This window comes from Nerophis ophidion, linkage group LG23 (assembly GCF_033978795.1).
Source record: "Nerophis ophidion isolate RoL-2023_Sa linkage group LG23, RoL_Noph_v1.0, whole genome shotgun sequence".
Classification (NCBI taxonomy): Eukaryota; Metazoa; Chordata; class Actinopteri; order Syngnathiformes; family Syngnathidae; genus Nerophis; species Nerophis ophidion.
The window spans coordinates 2,839,453-2,855,884 of NC_084633.1; the positions used below are offsets into that span (position 1 = coordinate 2,839,453).

The 16,432-nt window shown below is 39.5% G+C and overlaps 1 protein-coding gene across 2 annotated transcripts in view; it reads left to right on the plus strand.

Annotated features, from left to right (window-relative positions):
- pdxdc1 (pyridoxal-dependent decarboxylase domain containing 1) overlaps positions 1 to 16,432 on the plus strand; it is a 57,960-nt gene that overhangs the window by 15,337 nt on the left and 26,191 nt on the right. The window contains exons 2-13 of one of the 2 annotated variants that reach the window (XM_061884081.1): positions 2,930 to 3,018; positions 4,528 to 4,587; positions 4,934 to 5,017; positions 6,745 to 6,894; positions 7,267 to 7,456; positions 7,595 to 7,663; positions 7,738 to 7,816; positions 9,282 to 9,366; positions 9,681 to 9,729; positions 10,068 to 10,169; positions 10,294 to 10,419; positions 12,449 to 12,499. In XM_061884081.1, the coding sequence (XP_061740065.1) occupies positions 2,948 to 3,018; positions 4,528 to 4,587; positions 4,934 to 5,017; positions 6,745 to 6,894; positions 7,267 to 7,456; positions 7,595 to 7,663; positions 7,738 to 7,816; positions 9,282 to 9,366; positions 9,681 to 9,729; positions 10,068 to 10,169; positions 10,294 to 10,419; positions 12,449 to 12,499 (1,116 nt within the window). In that variant the 5' untranslated portion in view covers positions 2,930 to 2,947. The remainder of the gene's footprint in view (positions 1 to 2,929; positions 3,019 to 4,527; positions 4,588 to 4,933; positions 5,018 to 6,744; positions 6,895 to 7,266; positions 7,457 to 7,594; positions 7,664 to 7,737; positions 7,817 to 9,281; positions 9,367 to 9,680; positions 9,730 to 10,067; positions 10,170 to 10,293; positions 10,420 to 12,448; positions 12,500 to 16,432) is intronic. The other variant, XM_061884082.1, reaches the window with a different exon arrangement.

Sequence of the window (16,432 nt, forward strand, 5' to 3'; positions counted from 1 at the left end):
TTTTGAAGAAACTAGAATATAGAACATGTTTTCAGTTATTTCACCTTTTTGTGTAAAATACATAACTCCACATGTGTTCATTCATAGTTTTGATGCCTTCAGTGACATTCTACAATTGTCCTGATTGAATAGTCATGGAAATAAGGAAAACTCTTTGAATGAGAAGGTATGTCCAAAATTTTGGCCTGTTTTGTATTTATTAATGTTAACTTAATTTTCTGTTGTTTTATTATTTTAAAATGACTAATGATCTATTGCTAACGATGGATTCTGATGCGTCATCTATGTTGCTGCTCCTCGATCTTAGCGCTGCTTTCGATACTGTCGATCATAAAATTTAATTAGAACGTATCAAAACACGAATTGGTATGTCAGACTTAGCCCTGTCTTGGTTTAACTCCTATCTTACTGATAGGATGCAGTGTGTCTCCCATAACAATGTGACCTCGGACTACGTTAAGGTAACGTGTGGAGTTCCCCAGGGTTCGGTCCTTGGCCCTGCACTCTTCAGCATCTACATGCTGCCGCTAGGTGACATCATACGCAAATACGGTGTTAGCTTTCACTGTTATGCTGATGACACCCAACTCTACATGCCCCTAAAGCTGACCAACATGCCGGATTGTAGTCAGCTGGAGGCGTGTCTTAATGAAATTAAACAATGGATGTCCGCTAACTTTTTGCAACTCAACGCCAAAAAAACGGAAATGCTGATTATCGGTCCTGCTAGACACCGAACTCTATTTAATAATACAACTCTAACATTTGACAACCAAACAATTAAACAAGGCGACACGGTAAAGAATCTGGGTATTATCTTCGACCCAACTCTCTCCTTTGAGGCACACATTAAAAGCGTTACTAAAACGGCCTTCTTTCATCTCCGCAATATCGCTAAAATTCGCTCTATTCTGTCCACTAAAGACGCTGAGATCATTATCCATGCGTTTGTTACGTCTCGCCTCGACTACTGTAACGTATTATTTTCGGGTCTCCCCATGTCTAGCATTAAAAGATTACAGTTGGTACAAAATGCGGCTGCTAGACTTTTGACAAGAACAAGAAAGTTTGATCACATTACGCCTGTACTGGCTCACCTGCACTGGCTTCCTGTGCACTTAAGATGTGACTTTAAGGTTTTACTACTTACGTATAAAATACTACACGGTCTAGCTCCATCCTATCTTGCCGATTGTATTGTACCATATGTCCCGGCAAGAAATCTGCGTTCAAAGGACTCCGGTCTGCGTTCAAAGGACTCCGGCTTATTAGTGATCCCCAAAGCCCAAAAAAAGTCTGCGGGCTGTAGAGCTTTTTCATTTCGGGCTCCAGTACTCTGGAATGCCCTCCCGGTAACAGTTCGAGATGCTACCTCAGTAGAAGCATTTAAGTCTCACCTTAAAACTCATTTGTATACTCTAGCCTTTAAATAGACTCCCTTTTTAGACCAGTTGATCTGCCGTTTCTTTTCTTTTTCTTCTATGTCCCACTCTCCTTTGTGGAGGGAGTCCGGTCCGATCCGGTGGCCATGTACTGCTCGCCTGTGTATCGGCTGGGGACATCTCTGCGCTGCTGATCAGCCTCCGCTTGGGATGTTTTCCTGCTGGCTCCGCTGTGAACGGGACTCTCGCCGCTGTGTTGGATCCGCTTTGGACTGGACTCTCGCGACTGTGTTGGATCCATCTTTCACAGTATCATGTTTTCATATGTTCTCATAGTCATCAGTATCATCAGTATCACAGTATCATGTTCTCATAGTCATCATTGTCACCGACGTCCCACTGGGTCATTATTGTCACCGATGTCCCACTGGGTGTGAGTTTTCCTTGCCCTTATGTGGGCCTACCGAGGATGTCGTAGTGGTTTGTGCAGCCCTTTGAGACACTAGTGATTTAGGGCTATATAAGTAAACATTGATTGATTGATTGATTATGTGCTATTGTTTTATGCTCTGTCGTTCTTGCACTGTTGTCCAGCACTTTGGTTTAGTGATAGCTGATATACGGGGCTTTACAAATAAAGATTGATTGATTGATTGATTGATTGATTGATTAAATCATGGACGTGCGTTCATAAATATGAGCCTCTTAAACCGAGGACCACATGTACAGTCTAGTTCAGACATGGGAAATTGCTTTTGGTCTTGAATCATCAAAATAATTCCAACAGTTTCTGAACCCAAAGACTATATGGACTGCATCACAGTTGCTCCAGGAATACAAAACTTTGATCAAAGCAGAATGGGGGTTTATTTACTGAAAAAAAAACATGTTTTTGAGGACAACTGGACATTTTGCCAGACGTTTTTTTTTTTTTTTCTTCAGGCCTTTACAATGTGGCCTGCCTATTATAGTTACATTAAAATGTACACACAAAAAAGCAACTAAATCGACATTTAACACGTCAAACCCATGGACGGTTATGGCGTTTTTTTCTACTTATTGACTGTCCTATTAAAATACACTACTGTGTCGTTACACGATGCAAGGCCAGGTGTTGCCAAGCATAAAGGCTGCCAGGAAAGCAAAAGAAGAAATAAGTCACGTGTCACTTTTTAATACAGTCTGCTACGTGGAAGCATGAAAGTAAAGTCAAACACTGAGCTTACAGTAGAAAGCGAGCAGCTTGCGCCCAAAAGGAATTCATGTCAGTTGCTATACAATTAAAACACTTAGGGATTGGTCCTGAAACTCATTTTCATAATGGCTCAGTTGCCAATGTAAACAGTAGTGAAACTAGACAGTGTCAGATCAATCTGAGGGGATGGCAGTTGTACTTGTCTTGACTCATTCAGTGAGTTATGATAGATTATATTGTTAGTTATGATAAATGATTAAAAATATTTTAAATGATGGATTTTAAATGAGCTTTTGAAATAAACTGTATTCAAATGTCATTATTCTTAATAATATATTCTATTTTATTCCAGCCCACACGCGGTGTGGTGATGGACTCCACCTTGGTTCAAGTGGACAAGAATCTGACAGAAGCCATGAGGATCTTGGGAGATGGACAAAGGTGAGATTATTATTGTGTTCAGCTAAATGCACACCGAAAGCAGGCCATTGTTAACATGTGGTTGTCTTACTCACTGGTCATCGGTTTCTAACACTGCATTACATCGACATTTTATTACCTACTACAGCCCAATCGAGCCAATGTTCTCATTATTTAGCCGTGTCTGTTTCCTTTCGATCGGTGCGGCGTCTTCAGTAATGCGGACGTTGTATCGATCCGTTGTGGTGAAGAAGGAGCTGAGCCGGAAGGCAAAGCTCTCAATTTACCGGTCGATCTACGTTCCCATCCTCACCTATGGTCATGAGCTTTGGGTCATGACCGAAAGGATAAGATCACGGGTACAAGCGGCCGAAATGAGTTTCCTCCGCCGTGTGGCGGGGCTCTCCCTTAGAGATAGGGTGAGAAGCTCTGCCATCCGGGAGGAGCTCAACGTAAAGCCGCTGCTCCTCCACATCGAGAGGAGCCAGATGAAGTGGTTCGGGCATCTGGTCAGGATGCCACCCGAACGCCTCCCTAGGGATGTGTTTAGGGCACGTCCAGCTGGTAGGAGGCCACGGGGAAGACCCAGGACACGTTGGGAAGACTATGTCTCCCGGCTGGCCTGGGAACGCCTCGGGATCCCCCGGGAAGAGCTAGACAAAGTGGCTGGAGATAGGGAAGTCTGGGCTTCCCTGCTTAGGCTGCTGCCCCCGCGACCCGACCTCGGATAAGCGGAAGATGATGGATGGATGGATGGATGTTTCCTTTCCTGCTTACTGGTTATTTTCTTTTAACATTAGAGAATCTATAATATACATTATCAGTGTCAACCTTCCTACAACTAAGCAAAACAACCATTCATGATTTTTCTTTATACGGAGAAGCCCCTAACCCCTACTAGTTCTCGGTGATTAGGCCCAAAAATCATATTAATTTGCATCGGCCATGAAAAAAACTAATCAATCTTTTTATGCACGTTTGAGAAAAACATAAAACCATAACCATTACTGGTGTTGCTCTGATGATTAATGTAGATGAATGTCCAGTCACTGAATCAGTAGTGCACTAATTTCCTGGTTTCTAAATAAAATGTAGTTCATGGTAATATGTAGTTTGTGATTTTGAAATGCAATATTTATCAATCTCAAATACTATAGGAAAAGTTGAATAGAATAATAAATAGTCAGTTTTACAGTAATAAAGGGCATATACAGAGCAAACATGTATTTTTTCCTATTTTATTAGATGCTATATTATTATAATTTATATTTAAATTATTTTAATGCTGTATTATTATAATATTAATATTTTATACTTGAGCAGATACATTTGCCATTAGACCTGGTAAAGATTCTGTGTGCTTCCACTTTTAGATGCAATATATTTGCAACGTTCTTTACAAATTTAGCCAAATCTGAATACCATATCACATATTTATTGTTTGATGTAATGTAACTTCAGAATTACAGAGCAAAGCATTGTTTTTTGCATGTGATTTGAGCATCTGTGTGTTTGTGCTCTTTTTTCTAGAGAGCTGGAAGCAGGAACACTTTTCAGTAAAACCAGCATCCCTGCCCCCCTGCAAGGAGAGTAAGAAACCTACACATTAGCACTGACACACATAGTAAACTAAAGTGGGGCATATTGCAATCCAATCTCACAGAGCATTAAAACTACGCCTACATCAGGTATCCATGCTGCTGTTGTCCAAAATCCAACTGGCACACTTGCTGACAAGTTGGACTTTTACACACACTTTCATACAGTGATAACTGCTAAAAGATTGATGACATATGTGATGTTTAATTTAGAACTATAAGCTTCACTGTGCTTCACTGTGTATTGTCAACATCTGCAGGAGGGAAAGCATTTTCAAATTGAATTTTTATCGTACTGTATTGTCCACTTGATGAATATTGTATTGTCTTCTGTGCAGCGGTCAGAATGTCGCCACGGTTCTGCACCTTGTTCACAGCCTCATCCATGAAAATGAGGAGGGAGAAGATAATCCAAGCCCACAGTACTAACACTTTACTTTTCTTGCATATGTCCCAATTAGTGTTTTAATGTACATTTTTTATGCTCTGGAGTGCTGTATTTTTCGGATTATAAGTCGCTCCGAAGTATACGTCGCACTAGCCGAAAATGCATAATAAAGAAGGAAAAAAACATATAAACTTCGCACTGGAGTATAAGTCACATTTTTGGGGGAAATTTATTTGATAAAATCCAACACCAAGAATAGACATTTGAAAGGCAATTTAAAATAAATAAAGAATAATGAACAACAGGCTGAATAAGTGTACCTTTATATGACGCATAAATAACCAACGGAGAAGGTGCCTGCTATGTTAACGTAACATATTATGGTAAGAGTCATTCAAATAACTATAACATATAGAACATGCTATACGTTTACCAAACAATCTGTCACTCCTAATCGATAAATCAGATGAAATCTTCTTCCTCGATGTCGCTTCTAAACAACTCTGCCAACACCTATATATTATATTTCACAACGTCCAGCTGCAGTACATGATTTTCGTTTCGGTCCAATTTTTGTTCAGCCTTTCTCAGTTTTTATAAGTTACCGCCAACGATGAAATGATCCATTTTTATAGCTACGGCAGTAGCATATAGCATATAGCAGTTAGCATTCCATGACTCACAATGCACTTCTGCCATGACCCTCCCCCGCCGAATTCTTATTGGTTGACGTGTATGTGACTATTGCTGATGTGTTTGACAATTGCTGGCGTGTGTGTGACGATTGCTGACATTTTCCTTGTCTCTTCCGCGAATGAGATAAATAATATTATTTGATATTGTGTAATCTGCAGTACATGATTTCCTTTTCAATGCCATTTTTGTTCAGCCCTTCTCAGTTTTTTAAGTTACCGTCAACATTGAAATGATCAATTTTTATAGCTACTGCAGAAACATATAGCATATAGCAGTTAGCATTCCATCCAACTATCCTCTTTCTACCGCTTATTCCCTTTTGGGGTTGCAGGGAGCGCTGGCGCCTATCTCAGCTACAATCAGGCGGAAGGCGGCGTACACCCTGGACAAGTCGCCATCTCATCGCAGGGCCAACACAGATAGACAGACAACATTCACACTCACATTCACACACTAGAGCCAATTTAGTGTTGCCAATCAACCTATCCCCAAGTGCATTGACTTCTGCCATGACCCTCCCCCGCCGAATTCTTATTGGTTGACGTGAATGTAACGATTGCTGACATTTTCTGCGTCTCCTCTGCGAATGAGTTAAATAATATTATTTGATATTTTACAGTAATGTGTTAATAATTTCACACATAAGTCGCTCCGGAGTATATGTCGCACCCCCGGCCAAACTATGAAAAAAAATTGCGACTTATAGTCCGAAAAATACGGTAAATACATATTCTGAAATGTATTCTTTTGGGCCAAAATTTTAATCAGATTCTAGACTCACTTTGTTGACTCTGTATTAGACTCTTTGTAATGTCGTGCACATGCATGAGAAGTTTAGTAAGATTGTTTTCTTGAGTTTTGGCAGTGTATAGCTTAAACTAGCAACTTTTCAGTCGCAAGTCATTTATCTACGGCAGCCCCCTATCTACAGTCCATTTAAAATAAAACAAAATATGTTTGAGCCAAAGACATTCCAAAATAAAAATGTATTTTAAATAGAGGGCCGCCGCCTAACTTAGGTCAGTTTGAAATTAAACAATGTAAAGTTGCTGTTCGTGTGTCCAGCAGAATGCAGAATGTTGGTGAACAAGGTCACATGGCACTACTGGGGCACAGTCTGGCAGCCTACATCTCAGTGATGGACAGAGAGCGACTTCGGAAGCTGACTACTCGGATCTTGTCTGATACCACACTGTGGCTCTGTAGACTGTTCAGGTAATGTAAAAGTCAACCCATGATTCTGTTTAAAACATGGTGATCATGTTGTTAGAAGCAACACATTAACATTTTATCAGCTCACATCTTAACAAATGTTCAGTCCAACAAAGGCATACATATCCATCCAACCATTTACTACCGCTTATTCCTTTTGGGGTCCCGGGGGGCGCTGGTGCCTATCTCAGCCACAATCGGGCGGAAGGCGGTGTACACCCTGGACAACTCGCCAGCTCATCGCAGAGGCATACATATGATAACACTTAATTTGCATGTAGTTTAATTCGATTTGTAAATGCAGTGTAAAATGCTGTGTCTTCATGACACCATGTCAGTGACATTGCATTCACACCTGTCTATTCTCCTATTTAGATATGAGAACGGTTCAGCCTACTTCCATGAAGATGACAGGGAAGGCTTGGTCAAAGTTTGTCGACTTGTTATCAATGCTCGCTATGAAGAGTATGCCTCTGAAGGCTATGTTGTCCTCAGCACAAAACAGCCTGTCATCTATCAGAGCGCGTCCTGCAGGCCTGGCTTGGGACAGCATTTGTGCAACCAGGTAGGTGCACAAAAAGCACAATTTATGTCCAGTTTTGTTTTGAAGTTGTTTTTTTGGCATATTTTATTGTTGAATTATTTAGAAACCTATCGGTATGTATTTATTGTAGCCTATTTTAATGTCAGTCTTTGTGTTTAGCTTGGCTTGCCTCTCTCCAGTTTGTGCACAGTCCCTTGCAACACCATTTTTGGATCCCAACATCAAATGGTAGGAGAACTCAAGTGAAAGCAGTGATTGGCGCTGATTGGAATTATCTGATTGTCGTATTTTCTACATTATAGGATGTTGCTCTTTTGGACAAACTAATCAAAGAAGACATAGAAAGCGGGAAGCTTCCTTTGTTGTTGATCGCCAATGCAGGTAACCGCAATTGACACAAAAGTCCTAATTTTACTCTAAATTTGGCATATGTAACAGTGTGCTGTTAACACACCAGGTACTTACGCATAGGGGGAGACAGATGAGGTAGAGCCTCACCTGTTATGAGGAAAAAACAGGGAAGAAATAATGAGAACACAAATCATACATTACTATATGTTCATTAAATTGTTATACATGTGATGATTACAATCTTTTTTGTTAAGTAGAAATTTCTGAATTTGCACATTTCCTGATCAAATTAAAGGCAAAAACCTGGAATGAAGCTGCGGCAAGTATCTCTTCTTGGCTTTATTTTATTCATTTATAAATATTTATTTCTCTTTCCAGCTTTTGCGTGTAAACAAACCTAGACTTTTCTTAAGTGTGCAATCAGGCTTTCATGCCTAAGTGCTGAGGACACGCGGACGGACGGTCAGCATGTCACCATTATGATATATAGTATGCGAAAATGTTCACACAATGACATTGTTTAGCTTGTGTAACGTTTTTAATGTTAATGTGATATAGTTTTTGCTAACTGGACAATGAAATACAGAAATCATTACTGCAGAGGGGTGGGGCTTACGTGAGCTGGCAGATGCTTGCGTCAGCCATGATTCTGCAGTGAAGTACATCTCCGGTGGCCAACAAATTAGTGCAAAACAATATCACAAAGCGACTGACAGACTTTTAAAACTAAAAGAAAATAAGGAGGACCTTAGAAAGTAGCAACTTTAGACAATTATTGCAATCAAGAGCTTCCTTCAAGTCTCATTGTGACACCTGCACCATATTCTGTATATTTGTATATATGAGTCTCCAAAATACTTTTTTAAATCTACAATTTTCATTTTTTGCACTGAGTTTCTTGGACTTTAACTTGATTTTAATTATTATCAGTATTGGTCGAGCCAAAAAGTGCTCTCAAACAAATGGATAAGACCATGATGTACCATAAATTCTTGGATGAGAACCTACTTGTCAGAACACTGAAAATGTGTCTTTAATAGGTCTTTCTACATGACATTAACCAAAAACACGCATTTAAAGGAACAAATGAGTGGCATAGGAACAAGCACAGTAAGATACTAGAGTGGTCTAGCCAGTCTGCAGACCTTAATCACACAGAATCAGTGGAGGGAGCTAAAACGTCAGGTTGCCAAGCGACATAATTTTAACTTTCAAGATTTGGAGTATCTTTTAAGACGCAGGGAATAAAATTCCTTCTGAGACGAGTGCAACACTGCTGACAAGCCTCTGACCGCTGTGCTTTACTAACAAGGGCTTCTCTTTCAAGTACGAAGTCCCTTTCTGCTCATGGATCCAATGGTTTTTCTCCTCAGTAAATACAAATAAGTTTATACATTCTGAAAAGTCTTTTCAGACATATGTGACCAGGAGTGTATGTTTTAAATCATGTGACTATAATATTGCATTTGCGCTTTTTTGCTGCACATTTCTCCAGGTACCGCTGGGGCAGGTCATACTGATAAGTTGGGGCGCCTCAGGGACTTGTGTGACGAATACAAAATCTGGCTCCATATGGAGGGGTGAGTCTTTTATTCTGATGTGGGCGTCTAACGGGATCTCCTATCAAATTTATCAAAGGACATTACTTTTATATTGAGTGCAGATGAAAAACTACAAATCTGATACGCTGCAGATCAGAATCAATTCATAATAACTAACATTTTTCAAAAAGAGAAAGATTTGATATGTAGTAGCAGGCTGATTTGCACTGGTGGGAGTGATTACCTTAATTGCAGCTTTTAAGTGTTTACTGCAATTTGCTAGTCTCTATTTTCTACCTTGTGTTAAATAATACTCAATTTGTTATGTCATGTTAATTTGACTTCTTCTTTAGGGTCAACTTGGCTACCCTGGTGCTGGGTCAAGTCAACTCTGCTATAATGGTAACCCTGATATTATATATATTATAGAATTGTGTTTATTTCGAGGAATTGTATTTAATATTTTATAGTTTTGGTACCCATCCCTGCTAGCAAGATGTTTCATAACTTAAAATTAATACAAGCAATAACCGGTATACCAACAAGCATCATTCATGATCAGATGCTTTTGTAGCAACCATTTCTGTATTTGAAATGTCACTGTCGTCGCTGATTTTTGTGTTGTCGGTCAGTTTTCATAGGGCACGTGTGCTGTATACAGACAACCATTATCACTGCCATTCATGCCTATGAACATTTTAGAGTGTGTTTTTGAGTTCAGTTTTCTCTTCCCCTACTAGGTAGCAACCAGAAGTGACAGTATGACACTGACGCCAGGTTTGTGGCTCGGACTGCCTGCTGTAACTGCCGTGACTCTCTATAGACATGAAGACCCGGCGCTGGTAGGCTGCTAGAACTACTAAGGATTGCTTCATCAAACCCCTCCATAGTGCAGATGAGATATTTTTTGGTTTTAATGTGTCCATGTATTATTGACTCACTGCTGTTTCTGGCTCTGTGCCTTAGGCTCTTGCTGCCGGTTTGACCTCCAGTCAGCCTGTGGAGAAGATGCGAGCGTTACCTCTTTGGCTGTCTCTGCAATATCTCGGTTTCTATGGAATTGTTGAGAAGATAAGACATGCCACCGAACTGGTGAGCTGAAAGTGTGTCTTTACTTTGATTTGTAAAGATGATAATATAGGAGTACGTGATAAAATCTTTGTGAGATTAATGATTCAATTTTGGTTTTGTCCACATAACTTCTTGCCATTATTGTTCTTTATATTTTTTATATATAGTGTATCAGACAGAGAACCCTGATGTTGTAGAAAATATATACCGTATTTTCCGCACTATAAAGCGCACCTAAAAACCTCCAATTTTCTCAAAAGCTGACAGTGTGCCTTATAATCCAGTGCGCTTTATATATGGACCAATATTAAGCCACAACAAATCTCACAACTACGGGACGCATAACGTAACCGCAGCCTCTACTGTAGCGTCAATTCAATGCGCCTTACAATGCGGTGCGCCTTATAATGCGGTGCGCCTTATATATGAACAAAGTTTTAAAATAGGCCATTCATTGAAGGTGCGCCTTACAGTGCGGAAAATACGGTATATATTTTTTTTACTATTTTTTTTAATTAATTTGCCTTTTTGGATGTGCATTACTTATAATGCTTAGCTGACTGTTCATAGAAACATGCAAAATGCAGGCTGACAATATATTGAAACAAGTGAAATTGGGCTGCACAATTAATCAACATCGAATCGACATCAAGGTTTTATTTAGTGTGATAAATACCACAACAGGCTGAGATTTTTGTGTTGTTTTTTCCCCTGCTGTTACCGGCATTTGAGTGACAAACATGTCCGCTGTTTAGAATTGTTGAGCCTCACGTTTCTTAGTTTCCCGCTTCAAACAGGGGGGAAGACGTCTCATTCTCAGCACCCGAGTGTGTTTATTTACCAGTAGACTTAACTGAACACAGTGATCCCTCTTTTCAATCTTCCACCATCTTTGTGCTGGTGGGCGGAGAGCGGGGTGCCAGCTTTACACACACAAGAAGCACGTACAGCCTCCCTACTCGCAACTCGCTCGTGGGTAGTGCTGCAAAGTAACGAAAATTAAGATGAAAACAATAAGATTACAAAGTCAAATTGCAGTATTATCTCAGCTTCAAATTGGATGGGCTATATGCGGCCATCAACATGAGTGAGGAAGTCAGGATCACATGGTGGCAACAAACAGTCAGACAACGTTCGATTTTGTTTTGTTTTTTGTTTTTCAAATCATAAGGATGACACATTTGTACATGAGGTTGCACACTGTTTTGGATGCCTCTGAATGCTGTTTTGCATTCTTTATTTATTTAACCCTCTCGCCTGCTCTGTCCGGTTTTATTTGTTCACAACATTTTATGCAGGACTCTTGTCAACATTGGACTATACGTAGTTGGATTAGCCGCTAAACTCAGACAAAAAAGATGTTGACATCAGGGGCTTCCATTTATCATGAGTAATTTGCAATAACTGTACCCACTTGGCTTCAATTGTAGCCAGTCACCCCGAAGGGGGCGTCCCCACATCTGCGGCCACCTTCCCAAGGTTTCTCTGTTTTGAGTTTTTCCTTGCTTGGCTGTGGGTTCAGACCGGTGATGTTATTGTGGTTTGTGCAGCCCTTCGTGGCACCTGTGATTAGGGCGAGATAAATAAACCTTGGTCGATGATTGATTGATTTATATTAAGTTGCTTCGATTAATTGTTTAATGAGTGTAACAAAAAATGCAAGAAATGCTGAATAGGACCTCACCATCCCCACTGTCAAATATGAGGTGGAAACATTCTGCTCTGGTGCCATGCTAAGGGTCCTTCCTGGGGTGTGTGCAACCCTGGTGACCACCTACAAGAAATGTCTGACCTCAGTCTTTGTCAACACAGGTTTCTCCATTAAGTATTGAGCCGCGTTTGCCTTGAGATGAAATACATTTTTTTTCTTCTTCATTTGTCCTTTTATCTTGATTTTTTTAATAAACCTACCATTAAAAATATCGACAGTTAGTATCTTTGTAAAGTTTGAAAGTGCAACATCGGCAGGGGATCAAATACATATTCTTTACCTCTCTTGATTTGATGTAAGAGGAATCATAATGTGTAACTTTTTGTGTCTCACCTCTAGAGCCAACAACTGCTGCTAAAGCTCAATTCTGTGACCTCCGTCAAAACATTGGTAAGTTATTTTCTTATTTTTAATAATTTATAAATGGTAATAAAAAAGTTGGTTGTGAGTGAAGAACATCCAAAAGGTAATAATTAAGGAACCCTCTCGAGCTGGGGTGTCAAACGTACAACCGGAACAGGTTTAATCCGGCACGTGCTCCGCAAGATAAGTTTGCGAAGTACAAAAATGAGCTGCAATTTTTCATGAAAGAAACTGCTGTTCTAAATAAAGCCACTGAGTGTCGCTATCGCAATTCTGTAGGCAAGCCAACGGTTTTAAGCAGGGGCTAAGCAATTATGTTAACCAAGAGGTAAACATTAAGTGTGGCTGCGGCTCCTCCCCCTTGACATAAATGAAACCTAAAACCTGCCAAATTTCATATTTTGCTTTGAACACATGGTGCTTCCTCACCCTTAATGCCTCCAAATGTCTCTGCTCAAAGAACAAAATTGTGGACGCGTCACCAAACCCTCTTGAATAGGGGTCGTCCGTGTACGTCGCGGGCGCGGCCATCCGTTTTTTGATTGGAATTGTAAAATGATTTTACATAAAAAATTGTTTTACCCTGTTTTTTGGCTTGATAAGTTAAAAAATATCATAAATTTTTCATCATTAGCAATAGCAACAAGAATGTAACTAGCATAATAATTTAAAAATGTTATCAATTTTAATCAATTAATTTGCAACCACACACACACATAATTAAAAAAACATACACACAAAGAAAGACACAAACAGCTGTTTAAAGCCAATCCTGTCAGGTCGCGGCTTCAAAAACAGACTTCAAAGGATCCTCCATACACAGAGAACTTTTAACAGTGCACATGACATCAGGGTGGTTATAATAACAAGTGAAACTTAAGTTTAATTTATGGAGTTATATCCAGTAAGGAAGAACACGTGTTGTGCGTGCACACACGCACGCAAATGACCATGAAAACACACACATGGACTGCCTAGTCCTTTTCAAATGTAAAGTTTTTTCTTTTTCATGGATTTCAGTGGACATAAGGACAACACCATGTTCAAGGTTATTTACACGGCCAAAAAAAGACATCATTGCAAAATCCGTCGCCTTCATTCACAACTTACGCACTTTTCTCCTTTGCACGGGGTGGGCGTTTTCAGAGTCTGGATGAGAGATTACGAATAGAAGAAACGTACATAACGTTTAGAAAAACAAAATTTTTACCCAAAAAATTCAGTTCACAGTAATGTTGCACTAAAACAGTGTCATTGTTTTTGCGCTAGGCTACAAAGTATAAATTATGAGATTTGTTGTTTTTGTTGTTTGTTGACTGATGCAGTCTTAAGTTAAAGAAGGGCTGATTTCCTAGAATATCACTTTCCACTCCAGATGCGGTAAACTATGGTGTCACAATTTTAAGTGACTATATTAACCCACAGTGACTTGATATAAGGATCTTTTTCAACCCACAGTGACTTGATATAAGGATCTTTTTCAAGTAGGTCATGGTTATGTACAGAATGTTCAATGTAAAGCTGCACAGTGTCGGTAAGATGTGAATAAGTCGGTATGATAGTCAGTATGGGTTGCCTTGGTTGCAGGGAATGGGTTCGCCGATCCCCCCCATCTCTGGGGCATCCCTACGAGACGTTCTGGGCTCTCTCATGCTCTCTATTGTAGGTTGGACCTGTCTGTTTTCACCTTTCTCTTTGCCTCTTGCCTATTTATTTTTTCCCTTCTGTCTCTTTTTAATTTCTTAAACATTTTCCCTCACCCACATCAGCTCAGCTGTGTTTGGGTCTTCATTCGCTGATGGACTGTTCACTTCTTCCTTATTGATTTTTGGGTGTTCAAGACAAGCATCTTCTTAGAAGTACTTCAGGAAATCCTTTGCACTTATTTTTTTGGTAGAAAAATTCAAGGGTCATTAATATTTAAGGAATGTGCCTTAAGACTGTTCCTGCTCATTTTTTCCTCAATTCAAAATCTGATGATTGTCAGCAACATTAGACTACTTGTGTCGATAGTTAGTTAGTGCTGTAAAATGAGGGTCCTCAATCTTCTTGAATCTTCAAAAAGATGCCTTTTTTTCAGTGCTTTAGATTATACCCAACCCCAAATTCTTGCTGCTGATGTTTAGCTTTCATTCCATTGATGTGTACACCATCATTGCATATGTGTTTCACAGAGCCTATATTGTAATAAGCTTTTGTCTTATCCTGAAACTAAAAAGTGCTCCACCCCCCAAAAAATAATTTGTTTTAAGGTTTAAATAAATGATTGTAGCTTCACCCATGATACAGTGGGGCAAAAAAGTATGTAGTCAGCCACCGATTGTGCAAGTTCTCCCACTTAAAATGATGACAGAGGTCTGTAATTTTCATCATAGGTACACTTCAACTGTGAGAGACAGAATGTGAAAAAAAAATCCAGGAATTCACATTGTAGGAATTTTAAAAAATTTATTTGTAAATTAGGGTGGAAAATAAGTATTGGGTCAACCATTCAAAGCTCTCACTGATGGAAGGAGGTTTTGGCTCAAAATCTCACGATACATGGCCCCATTCATTCTTTTCTTAACACGGATCAATCGTCCTGTCCCCTTAGCAGAAAAACAGCCCCAAAACATGATGTTGCCACCCCCATGCTTCACAGTAGGTGTGGTGTTCTTGGGATGCAACTCCGTATTCTTCTTCCTCCCAACACGATGAGTTGAGTTTATTCCAAAATGGATACATGGATGATACAGCAGAGGATTGGGAGAATGTCATGTGGTCAGATGAAACCAAAATAGAACTTTTTGGTATAAACTCAACTCTTGGTGTTTGGAGGAAGAAGAATACTGAGTTGCATCCCAAGAACACCATACCTACTGTGAAGTATGGGGGTGGAAACATCATGCTTTGGGGCTGTTTATCTTCTAAGGGGACAGGACGATTGATCCGTGTTAAGGAAAGAATGAATGGGGCCATGTATCGTGAGATTTTGAGCCAAAACCTCCTTCCATCAGTGCGAGCTTTGAATGATTGACCAAATACTTATTTTCCCCCCTAATTTACAAATAAATTCTTTAAAATTACTACAATGTGAATTCCTGGATTTTTTTTTCACATTCTGTCTCTCACAGTAGAAGTGTACCTATGATGAAAATTACAGACCTCTGTCATCATTTTAAGTGGGAGAACTTGCACAATCGGTGGCTGACTAAATACTTTTTTGCCTCACTGTAAATATACAGGGACAAATGGTAAAAAATGTAACTAAATAAAACAAATACGGCTTTTAAAAATATTAAATATTAATTATAATAGGAATCAATATTTGATATTGAATTTAATATTAAATATCTATTTAGTGTAAAAGTACAATTAATTATTTAATTATTTAAATATTATTAATTTTATTATTTCATTATTTAATTCATTACTTCACAAATTATTTCATGTTTTTTAATGATGTATTAAATTATTTCATGAACCATTGTGGTAACACTTAATTTATTTTACCTGTCAAACTCGCCCATCCAAGTCAGTGGGCGGATCTTAATACCTGATTGGTTACCACCTTTGCAGAAAAGTGCATAACTTTTGTCAACTTCAAGAAATTTTTTTACATCTGGGGTCGCCAACCCGTCGGTCAAAATCGACCAGTCGATCTTTGGGACCCAATGGCAAAAATTATAGAAAAAAAAAAGTATTAATACGAATCAGTGAGACTTCCACCCGGAGAATGACCAACAGACAGGCAAGTATTTTAACCCCTAAACACGCCCACACGCCTCTGCCTCACTTCAGCTTCTCATCCCGCGACAGCACACCCCATCCCCTCCCACAACGGGCGTGCTCTGTAACCGCTCGTTTCGCAGACGCGCATTGCATGATATGCTCATAAATCATTGAGCTGCTACAATGCATTGAAGCTGATTGTTGCAATGGATCGGACATTTTCTCGCATTCAACACCGAATTGTGGCAA